The sequence below is a fragment of the Salvelinus alpinus genome, chromosome 1 (genome assembly GCF_045679555.1).
Source record: "Salvelinus alpinus chromosome 1, SLU_Salpinus.1, whole genome shotgun sequence".
In the NCBI taxonomy this organism is placed as follows: domain Eukaryota; kingdom Metazoa; phylum Chordata; class Actinopteri; order Salmoniformes; family Salmonidae; genus Salvelinus; species Salvelinus alpinus.
The window spans coordinates 51196965-51217945 of NC_092086.1; the positions used below are offsets into that span (position 1 = coordinate 51196965).

The 20981-nt window shown below is 43.1% G+C and overlaps 1 protein-coding gene across 1 annotated transcript in view; it reads right to left on the bottom strand.

Annotated features, from left to right (window-relative positions):
• LOC139579582 (syntaxin-1B) overlaps nucleotides 1-20981 on the bottom strand; it is a 53494-nt gene that overhangs the window by 20512 nt on the left and 12001 nt on the right. The window contains exon 2 of the mRNA XM_071408339.1: nucleotides 2087-2161. Coding sequence (XP_071264440.1) covers nucleotides 2087-2161 — 75 coding nt within the window. The remainder of the gene's footprint in view (nucleotides 1-2086; nucleotides 2162-20981) is intronic.

Below are 20981 nucleotides of genomic sequence, written 5' to 3' on the forward strand. Positions count from 1 at the left end.
TATGTTATAAATGGTTTTCACACTGAGACATCACAGCGAGACCTGTTTACATACATCCACCCGCAGTAACATCTGCTAAACACGTGTATGTGACAAGTAACATTTGATTTGATTTGATTGTTAATACCTTATTACAGTATTAGCTATATATCGTCACTCGTTGTGGATCAATATCTCTATCTAACATTTGTATGATACAAGATGGCCACTGTTTTAATGGTGGGTGTTCAAACTCCTCCAACCCCACAGAATGTGCAGAGGCGCCTGCAGATAATACATTTCCAAGAACTTCTGACTATCCCCTAAAAGCCTGTGCAAAGTCAGACTCAGCAGCCTAACCACACATTCTGCATTCATTCCACTTCTCCATCTGAATGTGTTATGTAATCCAATTCCCAATACAGACGTGTCTTGGCACTGTTTGTGGATATGCGGATCCTTTTGCATTGACTGTATGGATATGAGCATATATGCATTCCTATTCATTCTCTACTCAATTAGTAAAAGCTCTTCCTATTTTTCTTTCTAGGGGACAGAGAGTTCAATGACAATGGCTTGTGAGCTACTTCCTCAACGAAGCTAAGGCATACCGAATCAACTCATTCTTTATAGTGAATCATTGTTTAGCCCAGATTGAGCCAATTCCCCTTCCCCTGTAGTGTTCACTTAATAGTTTTAGAGGAGAGCTTTGTAAAGCAGACAGATTCGTCTTCGTTAGGACGGAGGAGCTGAGCCACGGCCCATAGGATAGTGAGGAGCACAGCTAAGCCAGGCTCAATAACTGCACCCTGCCTGCAGCAGCAGAGCTCTTCAAAGGCAGGTGTCCTCAATCCCAGCCAGCCCCTCAGGGCCCCACTAACAGTGTCTACTGCTTCTAGATGGGCCAGAGAGTCTGCTTACCTGGTCTTCCAGGCTTGATAAGATGCTGATCAAAAGACAAGGACCAGAGTTGTGGATTTTGTTTGCGATTCCTGGTGCTGTACTGCAGATAACTGTGTATCTGTTCAAGGTTTTTGCTTTAACAGCCTTTTCAAAGAGAGAAAACAATTCCTCTGTGTAAAAAAATGGAGGCCGCGTTCTGAGCGTCTTGCACAAAAAATCAACTACTGGACATTTTAAGCCACAGATTGACTGTACTCCCATAAATGCTGGGACATTCTGTAGCCATATTGTCAGACATCCAGGGTGTTAATGTCTTCGTTAAGACTTAACACTCAGCGATAAAGAGTTCTGGCAGCATCTCCAACGTATAAAAGATACCACTGATAGAGTTGATTGATTCACTGCAGTCTTGTTATGGTAGGAAGAAGAGTAAGGTCACTCAATTTTGGCATATTAGTCCAAATAAATCACATGAAACCCAGGGGAGGGACATAAAAGCTGTTACATCCTCCACACCTTGGTCTCTTATTAGCTTTCCCCCGTCATTGGATCATCAATTAGTATGCAAATCATTCCAATTTCTTGTGTTTGAACACACCAAACATAATGTCGCTCTATTTGCATTATCATGCCCCTCCTCCTTTTTCTCTCATAGCATGTTCCTGGTTGCATAGGATGACTGTTGAAAGAAATTATTCTCAATCACTTTCAATTTTGAAAGAGAAAGCTGAAGGGAACATGACCTGGAGATAATGTAGCCAGTAGGCCTATTTTATTTTCTTGTTTTTACATTATGTGGCCTATTTTATTTTCTCGTTTTTACATTATGTGGCCTATTTTATTTTCTTGTTTTTACATTATGTGGCCTATTTTATTTTCTTGTTTTTACATTATGTGGCCTGATTTCACCCTTAATGATATGGCATTAATATGTACTGCACTTGGAAACAGTATTAAATGGGGAACACATAAAACAGTAACACCTTAGCTTTAGAGATATGACACTTATAAGGCATTTACGACCAGTTAATCGCCAATTATGACACTATGCATAGACCTTAATTAGCCCTTTGCCCCCTTTTATTAAACATGACCCGTAGATGTGTGGATACAGGAACTACCAGGTTACGTTTGTAATAACGGTAATTAAGATATTTCTTATGCCATTCAATGGCGTGTATTACAGTTGTTTTGTTGCACTGACCTGTTCGAAGAACTCATCCATGAAGTGATCCCGGTCAACCTGGACAACTTCTTCATCGTCATCGCTGTCCTTAGCCTGAAACAGAAGAGGTGAAACACAAAATCAGTCCCCCATGCACTGCACTGGCATATTGCTATTTATTGCTGATTGCGTATTTGTGACCTGTGCAAACCGCAGATAACACAGTACCACACTTGGCTATAGATCTCTCCTAACTGTTGGGAGGGTAATGAGCAAGGATGGAAGGGTAAGGAGTAAGGAGTAAGGATGGAAGGGGGTAAGGGGTAGAGAATAAAAAGGAAAACCCGTGTATCCATACTGCATGGCAACCATTTTAGATAAAGCCACAAAAAAGGCTTTGAAATATGTATTATATTTGCGCTGTCACTTCAAACAGTTCATGATATGAAGGGAGTGACCCTTCAAGGGAGTGACCCTCAGTGGCTCCCGAGTGGCGCTGCGGTCTAAGTACCTGGTTCGAATCCAGGCTGTATCACATCCGGCCGTGATTGGGAGTCCCATAGGGCGGCGCACAATTGGCCCAGCATCGTCGGGGTTTGGCCTGGGTAGGCCATCATAGTAAATTAGAATTTGTTCTTAACTGACTTGCTTAAATAAAGGTTAAATTCTAAATTATATATATATTTTTTTAAATAATACACACCCTTACATAAACCCTCTTCGACTTAAAGTGATGCGAGCTGTGTGAACCGACCTCAAAGGGGTCAAGGACTAAGAGACAATGAGAAAGAGAAGCTGTATACGAAGCTGTTGAAAATGGCAGGAGAATCGATGGAACACCTTACATTTGCGCTAAAATAATAAAGATGTGCACTCGGCTTCTTGTCGCGCTTAGCGTTGATGAATTGCCAGAGGCCCATGGAGAGGGGCTGAGGTGTGCAGTGTTGGCAAGGTGGAGCGTGGGCCGTCTGCCATAGGGCAGCACACAGCTCATTCTGTTGCTGATACAGTATTATGGGCACTACAAATTATGCACCCAACGAAAAAGGTGACACCAGGCAATAGATACGGCAGAGATAGATCACCGCATGTGTATGCTGTATGGTCAAATTGATGAACTGTTTAGGCAATAGCTTGATGGGTATTTTGCCTATTTGCGTCAGAGAAGGGCATAGTATTTATGTTCAATTAACTGGCAGGAGAATCGATGGATAGGGCTCTATTTAATCCGTAGCGCTGAAGAGCTGCAATATAGCGCGATAGACATTTAAAGGCAATGTTCCCGCGTTAGCTAGGACTGCATTCACAGAAAGCGCTACATATGTCGGCTCAATCTGAAATGACCTTTACATTTCAATCACGCTATAACGCTAAACCTCAACGATACGGATTCAATCGAGCCCCTAGAGTGTTTTGTAAGCTAATGGCAGTCATGTTGAATCACATTGTGAGGGAGAGAGGGGTTGACAAATCCATTTCACCTGGAGAAAAACAACAAATCGACAAGACCTCTATAGTGTCGTCTGCTAAGTCCACACCACAAGAACAGTCATTGCTGAACAGCTTAGTCATAAACACAGCTAGTGGACACCTATCTATAACTGTTGGCAAACAGAGAAATTTACAAAATGGCAGCCATCTACTTGGGCACACTCTAGTCAACATTTTCCCTTCACTCTTCATTGCTTCCTGTTTGTCTTTTGGCCAGAAAAATACAGGAGAGTTAAGTCCACTAAATCGCATCTCATGCCAAAAGAAACAGCAGCAGACAAGTGTGTCAGGGAGACAATGCTTTTTCATAAGGGCATACGGGAGGGAAAAATAGCTCCAAAGAAGAGGCTGGATGCGTTGGGAGGCCTAGTCGAGTTGCTAGGTTTTGAACTAACTGACCGTTAACTATGTCTCCAGCGGTTGGGGCTGGCTTTGTCTTGGTTAGGGTTTGAAACATTTCCCTCCAGTGCCCACCTCTAACTAGCTAGCTCCACATCGAGGATGTGCAGTTCATGTTCCTGCCCTCTGTGCCCTCGGGTGACAGTCTCCCACTCTGCCTTGTATGGTATGATGAGAGACGGTTCCTGGTTGGATCACTCACTCTCCAATGTAATGTGATGCTAGTGTATATGGAGTGTGTGACAAAGGATTAATATAACTTCAGTGCACGGAGCTTTGATATTGATACACGCTGCAGTTATTGGAGGACACAGCGCCATTTAGCCACTTTTTGTTTTGTTTTTTTCTCTCACCTCATTGTATAGATTTTTTGTCATTTAAATACTTTTCTGAAAAACATTCCATGACAAATGGACCTTTTGTTAATTTTTTGCTCCATTTAAGCACATAATAGAGACTATAATGTGTTGAGTTTTCGCAGTAGCTTTCAGGCTAATGAGCGGTGACTCACATTTGTGCTAACATCCACACAGGCAATATCAATGGCCTACCATATTCGTATCAATTTCTAGCAATTATTTTCTGAAGCTTTTAGTACCAGCTCAATTTAAATGGTCATTGCGATGCAAAAAAAAATTGCTGCGATTATTTGATTGAATGAGATGTTGCTCAAATTTGGGTTAATGAGTAATTGGTTTCAGATCTCCATATGATCATCGAAGAGAAAGATACATAGAATGTTCAATCAGAATAACCACCCGACAGGCTTCCACAGAGAACCACGATTCTGACAGACTCGCCTGAATCAGTTTAGGTTCCCTTGGTTTTTATCAAAGGCTACAGATCTGGAACTGTGGTTCATCTGTCTGGTCCGTTTCACTCAAAAGGCCTTGGACTGGAGCATGTTGGAGTAAGATATGAACACGACTGATTGTGTCCAATCAAGTGACTGTGGTCATACGTGCATTGTGTTGTCCTCCAAGCGTTCATTGTAAAAGGGTATGGTTACAATATACAATCAATCAAAGTATTGATTATAATAGGACTACAGATACCACCAAGCTGGATAATGTGGTAGATGTTTTTATAGGTGTAAAGTAGCAAGTAAAAACCATATAGCAGACATAGTAATATACTATGCTTGCGATATAACTGCAAGTAAATAATTCATTTGATAAGAGATAGTGGCCTATTCCTAGATCATTTCCAATTAAGATAGCTGATGCAGATTTAATATTTTAATCCATGTTGAAACTACCAAAAACTCTACCATTACTTTCAGGGATCCCCCAATGGTTTGTTCACGATCAACTGCTCAGATTTCCTCCTTCCCAGAGCTGAAATATTCTGTCCATTTTCTATGTATTATTCATGGAATGATGGAGCAGCTTTTGCTGCATATTGCCCAGCCCACCATCTTCATGGCTGCCTGACTGTTACACTGCACAGATGCACACAATCTTAGCTGGGCTTATTTGATATAGATCATGATGTTGTAAGCGGTATCAATGTGTGTTAAATCCTAAGCATATAGCCTACACCTACGTATTGCACAAAAGGTGAATGTTTTTAAACGCATCAATCTACACACAATACCCCATAATGTCAAAGAAAAAAACTGTTTTTTTGAAATGTTGCAAACTTTTGCAAAAAACTGAAATATCATATTTACATAAGTATTCAGACACTTTACTCACTACTTTGTTGAAGCACCTTTGGCAGCAATTACAGCCTTGAGTCTTCTTGGGTATGACACTACAAGCTTGGCACACCTGTATTTGGGGAGTTTCTCCCATTCTTCTCTGCAGATCCTCTCATGCTCTGTCAGGTTGGATTTGCTTCACAGGCATTTTCAGGTCTCTTTAGAGATGTCCGATCGGGTTCAAATCCGGGCTCTGGCTGGGCCACACAAGGACATTCGGAGACTCGTCCCGAAGCCACTCCTGCATTGTCTTGGCTGTGTGCTTAGGATCGTTGTCCTGTTGGAAGGTGAACCTTTGCCCCAGTCTGAGGTCCTGTGTGCTCTGGAGCAGGTTATCATCAAGGATCTCTCTGTACTTTGCTCCATTCATCTTTCCCTCGATCCTGACTAGTCTCCCAGTCCTTGCCACTGAAAAACATCCCCACTGCATGATGCTGCCACCACCAGGCTTCACCGTATGGATGGTGCCAGGTTTCCTCCATACGTAACGCTTGGCATTCAGGTCAAAGAGTTCAATCATCTTGGTTTCATCAGACTAGATAATCTTGCTTCTCATGGTCTGAGAGTCCTTTAGGTGCCTTTTGGCAAACACCAAGTGGGCTGTCATGTGCCTTTTACTGAGGAGTGGCTTCCTTCTGGCCACTCTACCAGAAATACTTGATTGGTAGAGTGCTGCAGAGATGGTTGTCCTTCTGGAAGGTTCTCCCATCTCCACAGAGCATCTCTAGAGCTCTGTCAGAGTGACCATCGGAAACTTGGTCACCTCCCTGACCAAGGCTCTTCTCCCCCGATTGCTCAGTTTGGTCAGCTCTAGAAAGAGTCTTGGTGGTTCCGAACTTCTTCAATTTTAGAATGAGGCCACTGTGTTCTTGGGGACATTCAATGCTGCATAAATGTTTTGGTACCCATCCCCAGATCTGTGCCTCGACACAATCCTGTCTCAGAGCTGTATAGACAATTCCTTCAACCTCATGACTTGGTTTTTGCTCTGACATGTACTGTCAACTGTAAGACCTTATATAGACAGGTGTGTGCCTTACCAAATCATGTACACTCAATTGAATTTACCACAGGTGGACTCTAATCAAGTTGTAGAAACATCTCAAGCATGATCAATGGAAACAGGATGCACCAGAGCTCAATTTCGAGTCTCATAGCAAAGGGTCTGAATACTTATGTAAATAAGGTATTTCAGTTTTTTATTTTAGCGACCACAATTTCTAAAAACCTGTTTTTACTTTGTCATTATGGGGTATTGTGTATAGATTGACGAGGAAAATGTTTATTTCGTCAAATTTAGAAAAAGGCTGTAACAAAACAAAATGGAGTGGAAAAAGGGAAGGGGTCTGAATACTTTCCGAATGCACTGTATATGGTAAGCCACAAACAAATATGCAAATGCACACACACTTGCAGCATCACACAAAAGCATGTCGGCTTTATTTGAAAATGGATAAATGGATAAAGGCACCTTAATCCTGATATGTGACAGAGATTAGTGAGAAATTTATATTTCTGGACTTGTTTATATGTTTATATGACAAGTAGCTTTGATTGTAAAGGAGTCAGGTAACAACAAAGATATTCAGAATGTCCAAGATAGCTGACCTCTTCAGAGAGGCAATGTCTTCACATATTTCACAATGTCAGTGTTGTATTACAACTTGGAGTCTTTTCACCATCTCTTATCACATTAGCATCTTACCTACACACTAACACAGACCCCTGCTAAATCAATACAGCCATAAATAGCTGCGCTTGAATAGCTGCATTTGTTTGCTAGCGATCACCCTACAACACTATGCATTGTTTGCGTATGTGTGTGTGCATACGTGCTGGCTTTGAACTATGTGTTTAGCCAAGAAAAGAGAAGGATACCAATCATGCTTTTCACCCAGGGGTGTAGAACAGTCCTCTAGGACAGCAGTGCTGCAGGTTTTCCATTTCGCCCTTGGCCCTAATTGATCAGTTAATGTCACTGATTTCCCGGAGAGTCCACACACCTAGTAACACAGGTCTAAATCTGCCACTGATTAAAAAAAGCAAGAATGAAAACCAGCAGCCTTTCATGACTCGAGGTCAGGCAGCACCTCTGTTTGACCCCGTAACAATTATTCATTAAATATGGCAAATGTTATGCAGAAGTATTATGTTACGATGTGAGTAGCATATGTACCTCATTCACCCCCTGGTGTCACTACAAGGTAGATACAATCTGCAATTACTACTCTTGGCGCCTACCTAAAGTCAGACAGAAAGCACCCAACTTGTGTATTAAAATGTCTATTAAAATGTGTATTAAAACGTGTAGTGAAATGTGTATTAAAATGTGTAGTGAAATGTGTATTAAAATGTGTAGTGAAACGAGCAGCAGGGCTAATGCTAACTCGTCGCTAGCTCTGTTGCCAGATGCCTCTGGGGGGAACCTCATCACAAGCTGCAGCTATGTCGGCTAGGCTGCAGCTATCTCATCTTGAACTGGTCAACATTTTTACATTTCCACTTCTGTGTGTGTGTGTTGTCTACTCAATGTAGCTATATTTGGCTGTTTTCTTCCTTTACTCCTCCCAGGCTCTCCCAGCACTCCACCTGCATCCGGTTTCACCCGACGGGGGAATGGCAGCCTCTCTAGCCCTTGCTTGCCAATGGGCAGATAAGCTAGTTCACAGCTCATATCTTCCATATGAGAGGTATGCGCATACTAATGAAAAGTGGCCAAGGGGCAAAACATTCCACGACAACAGATATTCGTGAGGAGAGAGAGCACGTAGGTAGGTATGGTATGAATAGTTGCATATATGAGCAGGTAAATCTGCTTGGACTATGTTTAATGGAATGGAGTTTAGATGGAATTCAACTGACGATAGGAATGTGACTACAATAGTGCATAACATGTCTGGGCTGCAGAGATAAGGTTTGAGAGAGGTTAGCTGCAGTAACACCAGCAACAGGATCTATATAAAGAATTCATATCTTTAGATTGTGTTACAACTGGTACTAGATTGATCAATCTAGTATTCAAATTCATATGGACAACAATGGTACAACATAGACACTGGTTTGTTTGAAGGGTTTTTGAGGAAATGAAATGCTAATTATTTAGCAGAGAATAGACATCAAAAGATGCTGTGAGGTAAAATATGGTTGAATACGGTTAGACATGGTTGGTGGAATCAGATGGGGTTCCAGAACGATCCACAGAAATGCAGTCATACACAGTTTAGCATAACCAATGCTGTACCAAGTGTACCGCTCACTTGCTTGTGGCAATGGATTGTTGTAACAGCTGGACTAAACAAACCATCACGCTAGGATTCAGGTTACACTGGACAGGCTAAATGGCTAGACTGGCTAATCAGGGCTTGAACCAAATCATATTTAATCTAATGTTAAGTAGGGCCTATAACTAATGTAGACCCTTTAGCTGAAGCTAACCCCAGACAACCTAATCTTCACTGTACACATTATTCTGAGTTACAACAAGCAGCAAAAAGGATTTGATAGCAATGTAATGGATGCACAGTACTTCCACCATTGCCCTCCCTTCAGATTTACCAGAACATTCAAAAACACATTCATTGCTAGGTGTGAATGCAACCTCATAGTGTACAGAGCAGTACATCAAACATTGCACATCTGGGAGATAGGCCTCTTGAGGGCACCACAGGGAAATGCTGGTGTGTCGCTCTGAGCAATGTAGGGCAGACCTAATACACCTGCCATGTGAGTCTCAGTTAGTCTGGCTATAGAATATAGAACAGTACACGGTTCTAAACTGTTTAGGGATCTATGAAATCGCCCTAGTTAAAAGTGTGTGTACTCTGCATGTGATCCAAAGACATACACAATCGCATTTCAACTGGGTAACCCACATGAAGAAGCCCTGTCTGTGTCCGTCTCACCCCCTTTAAATAACCAGCCCCGTCCAGATGCATGCCAGCGACTCGCGACACAATGAAACTTCTAGCGACCACAAAGCTAGCCGCGGGGGTTATCTGCTCGCAGACTGTAACACGCCTTTTCAAGTAGTTCATTCATTATATTCATGGAGATACAATGCTAGGCAGGAAGCATGAATTCGAATGTTGTATCTCTGGATGTCGTGTAAAAAAGAAAAAGCTAGCCTTCAATGAAAATGTAGTAATTTAAAAACCTTCAATAGGCCTATCCTTCCCACCAGAGAAATGACTATGTACTGTACAGTATGTTGTACTACAGGCAATGTTACCCTTATGGAGCACTATAGTGATACTAAAGGCAAATAATCTGAAATGTATACTAAAACATTTTAAACAGTACAACTAATTACCTCCAATACGTATTGTGTAATAAATTATCCTCGCCTCATTAGAACACCAATACACATTTTGGTCGAACGTAAACGCTGAAAAATGTACACCATCTCACTCGCTATTACATAAGCAAATATTGAATTTATCGCTTATTCATCAAGCCGTTGACAGCCTAACCAGCTGTTTTGGATCTAGTGGCAGGGGAGCTTCCTCTATGTATATTGTTTTATTGGTGGAGGAGAAGGGAAGTTACAATGCCGTTGTCCATGGACTCACATGAAGCTATGACATTGGCCCTGCAGTAAAAATGTCTACATATAATATAACATGCAATACCACTCTCTGCGTTGCTTTTGTGAGTGGATGGATTAGTGGATTAATGAGTGGATGGATATGTGGATGGATGGGGGAAGAGAGTATGGATGCATAGAATGTGAATATTATGTATGTGTGTATATGTGTACCTTTGATGTGTATGTACGTGCGTATGTGTAGCATTGTAAGTGTATATTTATGTGGATGTGTATTTGTATGAAGTGTTATTCACAAAACTCCAGTCTGGATCTCTGAGATAGCCTAAACACACAAGTATTGACTATCTCCTATAAACACACACCCTAGAAAACAGCCCAAGCACATTTGAAATGCAGAATTATATTCTTGCAACGTTCTTGAAAACCATTTGAAACTGAAGGCTCGCAAAACGATCATATTGAGTAAATCATATTTAGCAGCTCAAAAAACAACAACTGAGACTTTTATGGGAGATATTGCAGCAAACATCATCCGTGATCGCCTGCTAGCCTGCGGACAGCATTGGATCCACCAGGAATAACGTGAGTAGCATCCGGACAGCTACCAAACAGAGGCAGTGAGTGTATCAGTTCAACCACAGAGGAAGGATGCATGCTGCTGCGATCCCTGCTGCTGATGCTATAACAAATGGGCTGCTGGGAGGATGGATGGATTGATAGGGCCCATGTATGTGCAGATGCTTGGTCATACAGCTTATAAACCTATTTGTGCAAATGTGTACACATATGTGTATATGAGTGTGTTTATGTGCATATTAACTGGATTAATTTGACTGACTGCACGTTGACAGCTAAAGCCCTGTGGCAAAGATGGAGCTATGGTGAGTGTGGAGGAGGAGGAGGAGGAGCAGAGGGGATGGGATGAGAAAGATAGAGTGAGGCAGAATGTGAGAGAGAGATCGAGAGAAAGGCTCAAGAGAAAAGAGAGAGAGCGGCTGTGGGGGAGGGGACAGAGGAGAGAGAGAGAGAGAGAGAGAGAGAGAGAGAGAGAGAGAGAGAGAGAGAGAGAGAGAGAGAGAGAGAGAGAGAGAGAGAGAGAGAGAGATCCAGGGAGAGAGAGAGATCCAGGGAGAGAGGAGAGGGAGATGGTAAGAGGGAGGGAAAAAAATTGGAAAAGGGGGGAGGGGAAGAGAGGAGAGAGTCTGTAGCTAGCTAACACACATGATGCAGGTTAAACAGCATCTGTTACCTACAAAAAATCCCATTGCTCCCAGCACAGGGGATCAAACAGCCGTTGTGACCCAACCAGGGGTCCCCCATTCCATACGTCCTCCACCCCCAACGCCATCCCTCTGCATCCACGACACACAACTCCCTGTCAGGGAGAATTACATAAGCCTGGGTGACCTCAGGTGTGGGGGTGAATACAAATGCCATGAGCGCCTTGCCCAACCCTTAGTCCATCTGTACTGGGAGAGGAAGAAGCCACCGCCGTTACTGCCCATGTATTTTGGGCCTGGGAACAACATTAACTAATGTCCCTATGTAGTACACAGGGGTTAGGGTTAGACTTGGGGGGTTTGAGTGGTGGCAGGAGAGGTAGAGGGCATGGAGAGGAGAGAGATTAAATAAAGAGCCCTGATGTATACACACGTCAACCCTCATCCACTTCATGTCCATCTTTTGTCAATCCATGTTCGCTTTTCCACTTGCGGGGCTATAAAAAGCATACATTGTCAGTGTCCATGTTCCTTTATCAACCGTCATTCTGATGCTTTGAGGGGGCCAAGGGAGAAAATGGAAGCGAGCCGTCTTTTTTATGGCTCATAATGGAGGGGGGGGGGAGGGGTGGAGGATGGAGGAGGGGATGTTTAGATAGAAATAGATGCTGTGGCTTCCAGACTGACTCAGCGAAAACTCAGGGGAGTGTCTTAAGTGAAGTAACAAACAAGGTCAGGATGTGATGAGCGAACTGCACTGGCTGCCAAACCTGGGCTACAGGCAGCACCCACAGGCTCACAGAGAGAGAGAGGGAGGCTCCAATAGAGAGACACAGGTTTCGTCCCGATTCTCCACCCTTCTTCCAAAGTGTGCACTTCACACTCACCACGGTAGACACTCCCGCCAGTCTGCGTTTACACCACTCCAATGCTTTTAAATCCATGACAGGAAGTGCACACTTTGGGAGAAGTGTGGAGAATCGGGACGCACATCACTAATCCATCAATACTATGCACAGTCATATCAACCGCTCTTCCCAGAGTATTTTGCACTGTAAGATCCACTGTACTGCGCATCCCCCCAAAATCCTGAAATATAATTAGTGACAAATGGGAAAGTATTAATCTTATATTTAAGCAATAAGGCTCGAGGGGGTGTGGTATATGGCCAATATATCATGGCTAAGGACTGTTCTTAAGCACGACGCAACGTGGAGTGCCTGGATATAGCCCTTAGCCATGGTATATTGGCAATACACACTATATATACAAAAGTATGTGGACAGCCCTTCAAATTAGGGGATTGGGCTATTTCAGCCACACCCGTTTTTGACAAGTGTATAAAATCTTGCACACAGCCATGCAATCTCCATATACAAACATTGACAGTAGAATGGCCTTTATGAAGAACTCAGTGACTTTCAACAAGTCAGTTCGTCAAATTTCTGTGGCCGAGCAGCCGCATACAAGCCTAAGAATCAACATGCGCAATGCAAAGCGCTGGCTGGAGTGGTGTATCAAGCTTCACCATCTGGCTGTCTGACCAACAAATCTGGGTTTGGCGGATTCCAGGAGAACGCTACCTGCCCCTCGGCATAGTGCCAACTGTAAAGTTTGGTGGAATAGGAACAATGGTATGTGGCTGTTTTTCATGGTTCTGGCCAGGCCCCTTAGTTCCAGTGAAGGGAAATCTTTATGCTGTGGCAACAGTTTGGGAAGCCGCTTTCCTGTTTCACCATGACAATGCCACCGTGCACAAAGCGAGGTCCATACAGAAATGGTTTGTTGAGATCAGTGTGGAATAACTTGACTGGCCTGCACAGAGTCCTGACCTCAACCCCATGAAACACCTTTGGGATTAATTGGAATGCCAACTGCAAGCCAGGCCTAATCGCCCAACATCAGTGCCCAACCTCACTAATGCTCTTGTGACTGAACGGAATCAAGTCCCTGCAGCAATGTTCAAACATCTAGTGGAAAGCCTTCCCAGAAGAGTGGAGGCTGTTGTAGCAGCAATGTGGGAACCAACTCCGTTTAATGCCCATTCTTTTGAATGAGATGTTCGACGAGCACGTGTCCACATACTTTTGGTCGTGTAGTGTACCACAAACCCCAAAGGTGCCTTATTGCTAGTATAAACTGGTTACCAACGTAATTAGAGCAGTACAAATAAACGTTTTGTCATACCCGTGGTATACAGTCTGATATACCACGGCTGTCAGCCGTCAGCATTCAGGGCTCGAACCACCCAGTTAATAATTTACTTTGTGGAACGGGTTAGGGGTTAAAGTAACTAATGAAAGAGGGTTAATCGAAAGGTTGAGTGTTGGCTAGGCCTTATCTCTAAAACCCTAACACAAAATGACAATCTTCTAATTCCCCTTTAAAATAATTGATAAAACCTTAATGACTACCACTATCAGTTTTTATCAGAAGTTTGTGTTATCAACAAGTATGATAAGAGGAGTAGAAATATTGCCAGAGGTGTTTTTGGAAACATGTGGCACGGTGCTAAGTTCAAACTCAATTTAGACCCTCTCTGAACTGCACGCAAAGCCCCCAAAATACATTCAGACTTACTTAAATTCACTTCATCACCATTTAACCAAGTCTGTGGTCTCCCTCAGGGAATCACAGCTGAGAAATGGAAACAGGTTCGTGAGGCTGCCAGGACGTTTTTGGGGCATTGTACATGACCAATTCCCAGAATTCAATGAGCCATGTAATCAATATATAAAACGGTGAATGATGGGAGGGTTTAACAAATCTATGATTGCGTGTTTTAAATGATCTTGCATCACGTAGCCTAGGAACCCATAGGAGTGTTCCATCGTACAACTAGTGTCTACCTAGATTATACTCCATCCTGTTGTCAAATGCTCTGTCAACTGTTAATAACAACTGCATGACCACTTCTGTCATATGTTATTACATGCTTCATAAGAGTCTACATACCAGATGATATTACAGGGTGTTATGTCATTTACTAACCTCTGTGTCACATTGTTACATTGAATGGAATGATGGGCGTCATAACCATGTCATATGCCGTTATAGAGTGTTCACAGACACCTTAAGTAAAGTGAGCCTCATTTGAGGTGTTATAAAATAGTTATGCATGTGGTTGCTCCCCAGGATAAATTGAGAATCACAAAATGTTACCATTCAAAGGATCTCCAAGAAACTGTGGCAAATGGGAGCACAGATGTATTTAGGATTATACATTTTTGTTATATATTGATATACAAAAGAAACAGTCCAGTGGCCAGTCGGAGCGAGCTAACCAGGACCTTGAGACTACTCTACGCTGACTGGGCTCCGCCAACCCCACTACCTGGAGCCAGCAGCTTGTGTGAGTCGAACACGCCCACAACACCCTTCCCTGCTCTGCCATGGGCCTATCACCTTTTGAGTGTTCCCTGGGGTATCAGCCCCCGCTCTTCCCTGAGCAGGAGGAAGAGGTTGGCATACCTTCTACCGAGATGTTTGTCCACCTCTGTCGTCGTACCTGGAGGAGAGCCCGCTCGGCCATCCTCAAGAACACCTCCAGGTATCGACGACAAGCGGATCGCCACCGGACCCCGGCAACCCGGTATCGTCTCGGGCAGAAGGTATGGCTGTCCACCCGGAATCTGTCCCTCCGGGTGGAATCCCGCAAACTCTCCCCCTGCTTTATCAGCCTGTTTCCTATCTCCAAAGTCATTAGCCCCTCTGCTGTTCGTCTTCTGTTGCTCCGTACCCTTCGTATACATCCGTATACATTCCCCCAGCCACCCCAGTCATAGACTGTTCTCTCTACTACCGCATGGCAAGCGGTACCAGAGTGCCAAGTCTAGAACAAAAAGGCTTCTCAACAGTTTTTACCCCCAAGCCATAAGACTCCTGAACAGGTAATCAAATGGCTACCTGGACTATTTATATTGTGAGCCCCCCCAACCCCTCTTTTTACGCTGCTGCTACTCTCTGTTTATCATATATGCATAGTCACTATAACTATACACTCATGTACATACTACCTCAATTGGGCCGACCAACCACTGCTCCAGCACATTGGCTAACCGGGCTATCTGCATTGTGTCCCTCCCACCACCCACCAACCCCTCTTTTATGCTACTGCTACTCTCTGTTCATCATATATGCATAGTCACTTTAACCATATCTACATGTACATACTACCTCAATCAGCCCGACTAACCGGTGTCTGTATGTAGCCTCGCTACTTTTATAGCCTCGCTACTGTATATAGCCTATCTTTTTACTGGTGTTTTTATTTCTTTACCTACCTATTGTTCACCTAATACCTTTTTTGCACTATTGTTTAGAGCCTGTAAGTAAGCATTTCACTGTAAACTCTACACCTGTTGTATTCGGCGCACGTGACAAATACACTTTGATTTAATTTGACCTTTCATGTGTCCAGAGATAATCCATGTCTCACTGCCCTTTGTCTCCTGTTGCCAGTTCGTTTTGTTTGTGAAACCCTCACTGCTTTTTTTCAGAGAGATGGTGGCCTTTGCCTGACATGGGATGCATCCAAATGGCTCCGTATTCCCTACATACAGTTGATGTCAGAAGTTTACATACACTTAGGTTGGAGTCATTAAAACTCGTTTTTCAACCACTCCACAAATTTCTTGTTAACAAACTATAGTTTTGGCAAGTCAGTTAGGACATCTACTTTGTGCATGACACAAGTAATTTTTCCAACAATTGTTTACAGACAGATTATTTCACTTATAATTCACTGTACCACAATTCCAGTGGGTCAGAAATGTACATACACTAAGTTGACTGTGCCTTTAAACAGCTTGGAAAATTCCAGAATTGTTTTGTTTTGTTCCCCTGCACCTGCCTGTTTCTTGCTCTTGTTTTCTAGTCCTTCCCAGTTTTGACCGTTCTGCCTGCCCTGACCCTGACCCGGCCTGCCGTTCTGTACCTTGCCCCACCTAACTGGATTATTGACCCCTGCCTGCCCTGACCCTGAGACTGCCTGTCGTTCTGGACCCTTTGCACCCTCTCTGGATTATTGACCCCTGCCTGCCCTGACCTGCCGTTTGCCTGCCCCTGTATTAGAAATAAACGTTTGTTTCTTCGACACTCTCTGCATCTGAGTCATACCTGAAATGTGATAGTATCAAGCTGGGTGAAGAAGGAGTTGGGTTTTGTAAATTCGGTTAATGTATCCAGAAGTGGATTTGTGTTGATTTTTTGTGTGTTTGCTGCCCAGAGGGAGAGGGTGCTACGCGTTTCGTAGCTGTGTCCTGCTTTGCGTTCCGGAACAGAGTGCCGCTGAAAGGAGTGATCTTCCTGAGTGTTGAGGTAGATCCACTGAAGTTGAGGATCCCCTGTGTCTGCGATGCACGCCGTTTGGTACAACACAGACCCAGTGGCGAGCACGAGACTGGGGAGACTCTGTCTGTTTAGATGCAGAGTGTTTGCCGGATAAAGTCATGCTAGGGTATATAAGTTATCCCATGAGAACTTTTGTTCTGAACACACCACAGTGTTTCGGTGCCAAGTTTATGGTCATGATGCAGCAGTGTGTAGGAGGGAGATTCCGAGGTGTGAGAAGTGTGCAGGTGGACATGAGACAAAGTGGAGTGCTTCAATTGTGGGGGTGGCCATGTAGCTGGGGATTAGAAATGTCCTGTGCGAGTGAGACCGTTTTTAAGTTTCCAGGGTGAGGGTAGTGCAGAAAGTGTTATATGCTGAGGCAGTGAGGAAAGTAGAGGATTGTGGGCAAAGGGTGAGGGAGCCTGAGAGTGTTAGGTAGTAGGCCAGTACAGAGTGACCCAAACAGTTTGCACTTTAGTAAGGTTGGCTTCTTGGCGTTTATTGCTATGGACAATAATTGTACTGCACAGATGGAAAAGGAATCCCAGAAGATTGAATTGGTAGTATCAGCAGCAGAGTTTTTGGGTGTCATAGATTTTAATTCAGAAGAACTACAGGGGTTTTTGAGAGAAGGGGTTCCAGCCTCCCAGGCCAATGCCCTGGTGTATGATCTGTTAGGGCAATTGTAGTGGAAAGGTGTGGTGGGGATAGTGGTATGTATGTAGGGTTAGATGGTGGTACAATTTCCTTTTTTCTTTTTTTGTGAACAAATGGTCAATGCACTTTCTGAACTGTGAAAAGCAGCAATACACAACAAAGCGTCTAGTCTGCCGGGAAAACCACATAAAGAAGAAGACAGTTTGCAGATCCAAATGAAAAGTTATTTATCTTTAGCTCTTGTATCAGCGTATCATTTCGCTGATATCGGAAGACTTAACAACAGAACAACAACACATGAGAAACGATGAAATTAAAAAGTAATTGTGTTTAAAGTGTACTGAAAGAGAATGTATTGTGTGATGTGCTGCAAAATTTGCTTTATAATTTGAAATTCCTCCGGTAGCTAGCAAGCTAGCTATGCATAGATGGGGGCACAGTGGGGCTGCTTGTTCTCATGTCGTGGCCCTACGTCTGTGGCTAGCTAGCTACAGGCGATATTTGGATTGTGAGAAGCATGGCTCTCCAACTCTGCTCCTGGAGAGCTACATGTTGCAGTTGCACCATCAACTACTCAGTTAGCTAGCTGGCAACCTGACTAATTACAAATCTCCTTTATAGTATAGCTGTCATTTTTATTGTAGCCTGCTCATCTTCCTTTTTTCACAGCTGTCTGTTGTGCCCCAGAAACTTGATTTTGTTGTAAATTTTTTTTGCTTCTGTGTCGTTTTTTTGTGTTTTTTTGGGCAAGTTGTTGGTAATATAATGTGTCCTTTTTAATATATGGACGTGGTCCAATTTGTACAACTCTGAGCAGTTTATTGTCTCATCAAAATAAAAAAAATCCTAAGTACATCTGTGCTCCCATTTGCCCATGTTTTTTAAAATCCTTTGAATGGTACAACATTGTGATACTCTCAACTCATCCTGTGGTATAAGCACATTCATAACTGTTTTATAAGACCTCAAATGAATGTCACGTTACTTAAGGTGCCTGTACACACACTCTATAACGGCAAAGGACATGGTTATGACACCCATCATTCCGTTCAATGTAATAATGTGGCACAGAGGTTGGTAAATGACATAACACCCTGTAATATCATCTGGTATGTAGACTCTTGTGTAGCATGTAATAACATATGACATAAGTTGTCATGCAGACTGTGTAATACCAGTTGTTATTAACATTGACATGAGTGCATATGACAACAGGATGAACAGTCCTCTATATAACGCCCATTATACCTAGTTTTATAACATCTTATTTCATTACTCATAACTATTTAAAGCTACGTATAACAGATTATGACAAATGCTATAATGTGTTATATAGTTGTTATAAAGGCTTTATGAATGTATACATAAGGACGCCTACAGTAAAGTGTCACCAATTTTCCCCTTGTATTAAAAGCAAATAACCAAATTAGGAAGCTTAAGCTGTATTGACTTATTGATTGATTGGTTTTCTGCTGCCTTGCCAAATCCCCTTGCAGAAGACGTTATAGGGAGCAGTGAGCTGCATATTTCTTCACCCCCCCCCCCCCCCCCTCCTTCCATCCCTCGCCTCATGAATGAAACAGGAAGTGGGTGATCAATTACATATTCAACTTACACATAAAAGAACAGTCTGAACTATATGTAAATGAGCTTACCCACTTAAGTATAGCATCCGAAGGCTGTTTCATTGTAATTTACTTAGTTAGGTCCAGACTAAAATTCAACGGCTACAACTTATTATGTAAGGTGGGAGATTCAAAGAGTACTGCTACTTCCGCCATACCAATGTGAGATCAGCAATACTTGTAAACTAGGTCATTTAAGGATGCGAGGGGCATTGTGCCGATAGAACCAGTGATGCCACCTTTTAGAAAAATAAACACACAAATGAGGATGGATATTCGGAATGAAAGTGACAGTGTGGGACAAATAAATTCAAAGCTGTTTCTCGTATCAGGATTTGATTGTACAGTTATAATGGTACTTTCAACCCTGGATTTCCTCCCTCAATGCAGGATTCAATTGTTGTTGGATTATTTCATTGTCAGCAATTACAATGTTGTTATAGTATAGTTTCTACATAAAGGGTAGTATGAGGACATTACATCAGCCATAAGTAGCTTCTCACCCATCAAAATGCTTTAAGTGCTTAACTTATTCGTGTACTGTAGTCGAGAGAGAGATTGATTACGTATTGGGATCATACGTCCGTAGCTTTATCGATAGTTAGGCTACCTGCAGGCATGGGTTCTTGAGGATGTCCAATATACAGTACATCAATCTAAATCGGTCATCATATAAACGCTTTGTCCTTCTGTTGTAAAACTATTTTACTCACTTTAGTGGTTGGATTGATATACAGTGGGGAGAACAAGTATTTGATACACTGCCGATTTTGCAGGTTTTCCTACTTACAAAGCATGTAGAGGTCTGTAATTTTTATCATAGGTACACTTCAACTGTGAGAGACGGAATCTAAAACAAAAATCCAGAAAATCACATTGTATGATTTTTAAGTAATTAATTTGCATTTTATTGCATGACATAAGTATTTGATCACCTACCAACCAGTAAGAATTCCGGCTCTCACAGACCTGTTAGTTTTTCTTTAAGAAGCCCTCCTGTTCTCCACTCATTACCTGTATTAACTGCACCTGTTTGAACTCGTTACCTGTATAAAAGACACCTGTCCACACACTCAATCAAACAGACTCCAACCTCTCCACAATGGCCAAGACCAGAGAGCTGTGTAAGGACATCAGGGTTAAATTGTAGACCTGCACAAGGCTGGGATGGGCTACAGGACAATAGGCAAGCAGCTTGGGGAGAAGGCAACAACTGTTGGCGCAATTATTAGAAAATGGAAGAAGTTGAAGATGACGGTCAATCACCCTCGGTCTGGGGCTCCATGCAAGATCTCACCTCGTGGGGCATCAATGATCATGAGGAAGGTGAGGGATCAGCCCAGAACTACCCGGCAGGACCTGGTCAATGACCTGAAGAGAGCTGGGACCACAGTCTCAAAGAAAACCATTAGTAACACACTACGCCGTCACAGATTAAAATCCTGCAGCGCACGCAAGGTCCCCCTGCTCAAGCCAGCGCATGTCCAGGCCTGTCTGAAGTTTGCCAATGACCATCTGGATGATCCAGAGGAGGAATGGGAGAAGGTCATGTGGTCTGATGAGACAAAAATAGAGCCTTTTGGTCTAAAATCCACTCGCCGTGTTTGGAGGAAGAAGAAGGATGAGGACAACCAAGAACACCATCCCAACCGTGAAGCATGGAGGTGGAAACATCATTCTTTGGGGATGCTTTTCTGCAAAGGGGACAGGGCGACTTCACCGTATTGAGGGGAGGATGGATGGGGCCATGTATCGCGAGATCTTGGCCAACAACCTCCTTCCCTCAGTAAGAGCATTGAAGATGGGTCGTGGCTGAGTCTTCCAGCATGACAACAACCCGAAACACACAGCCAGGGCAACTAAGGAGTGGCTCCGTAAGAAGCATCTCAAGGTCCTGGAGTGGCCTAGCCAGTCTCCAGACCTGAACCCAATAGAAAATCTTTGGAGGGAGCTGAAAGTC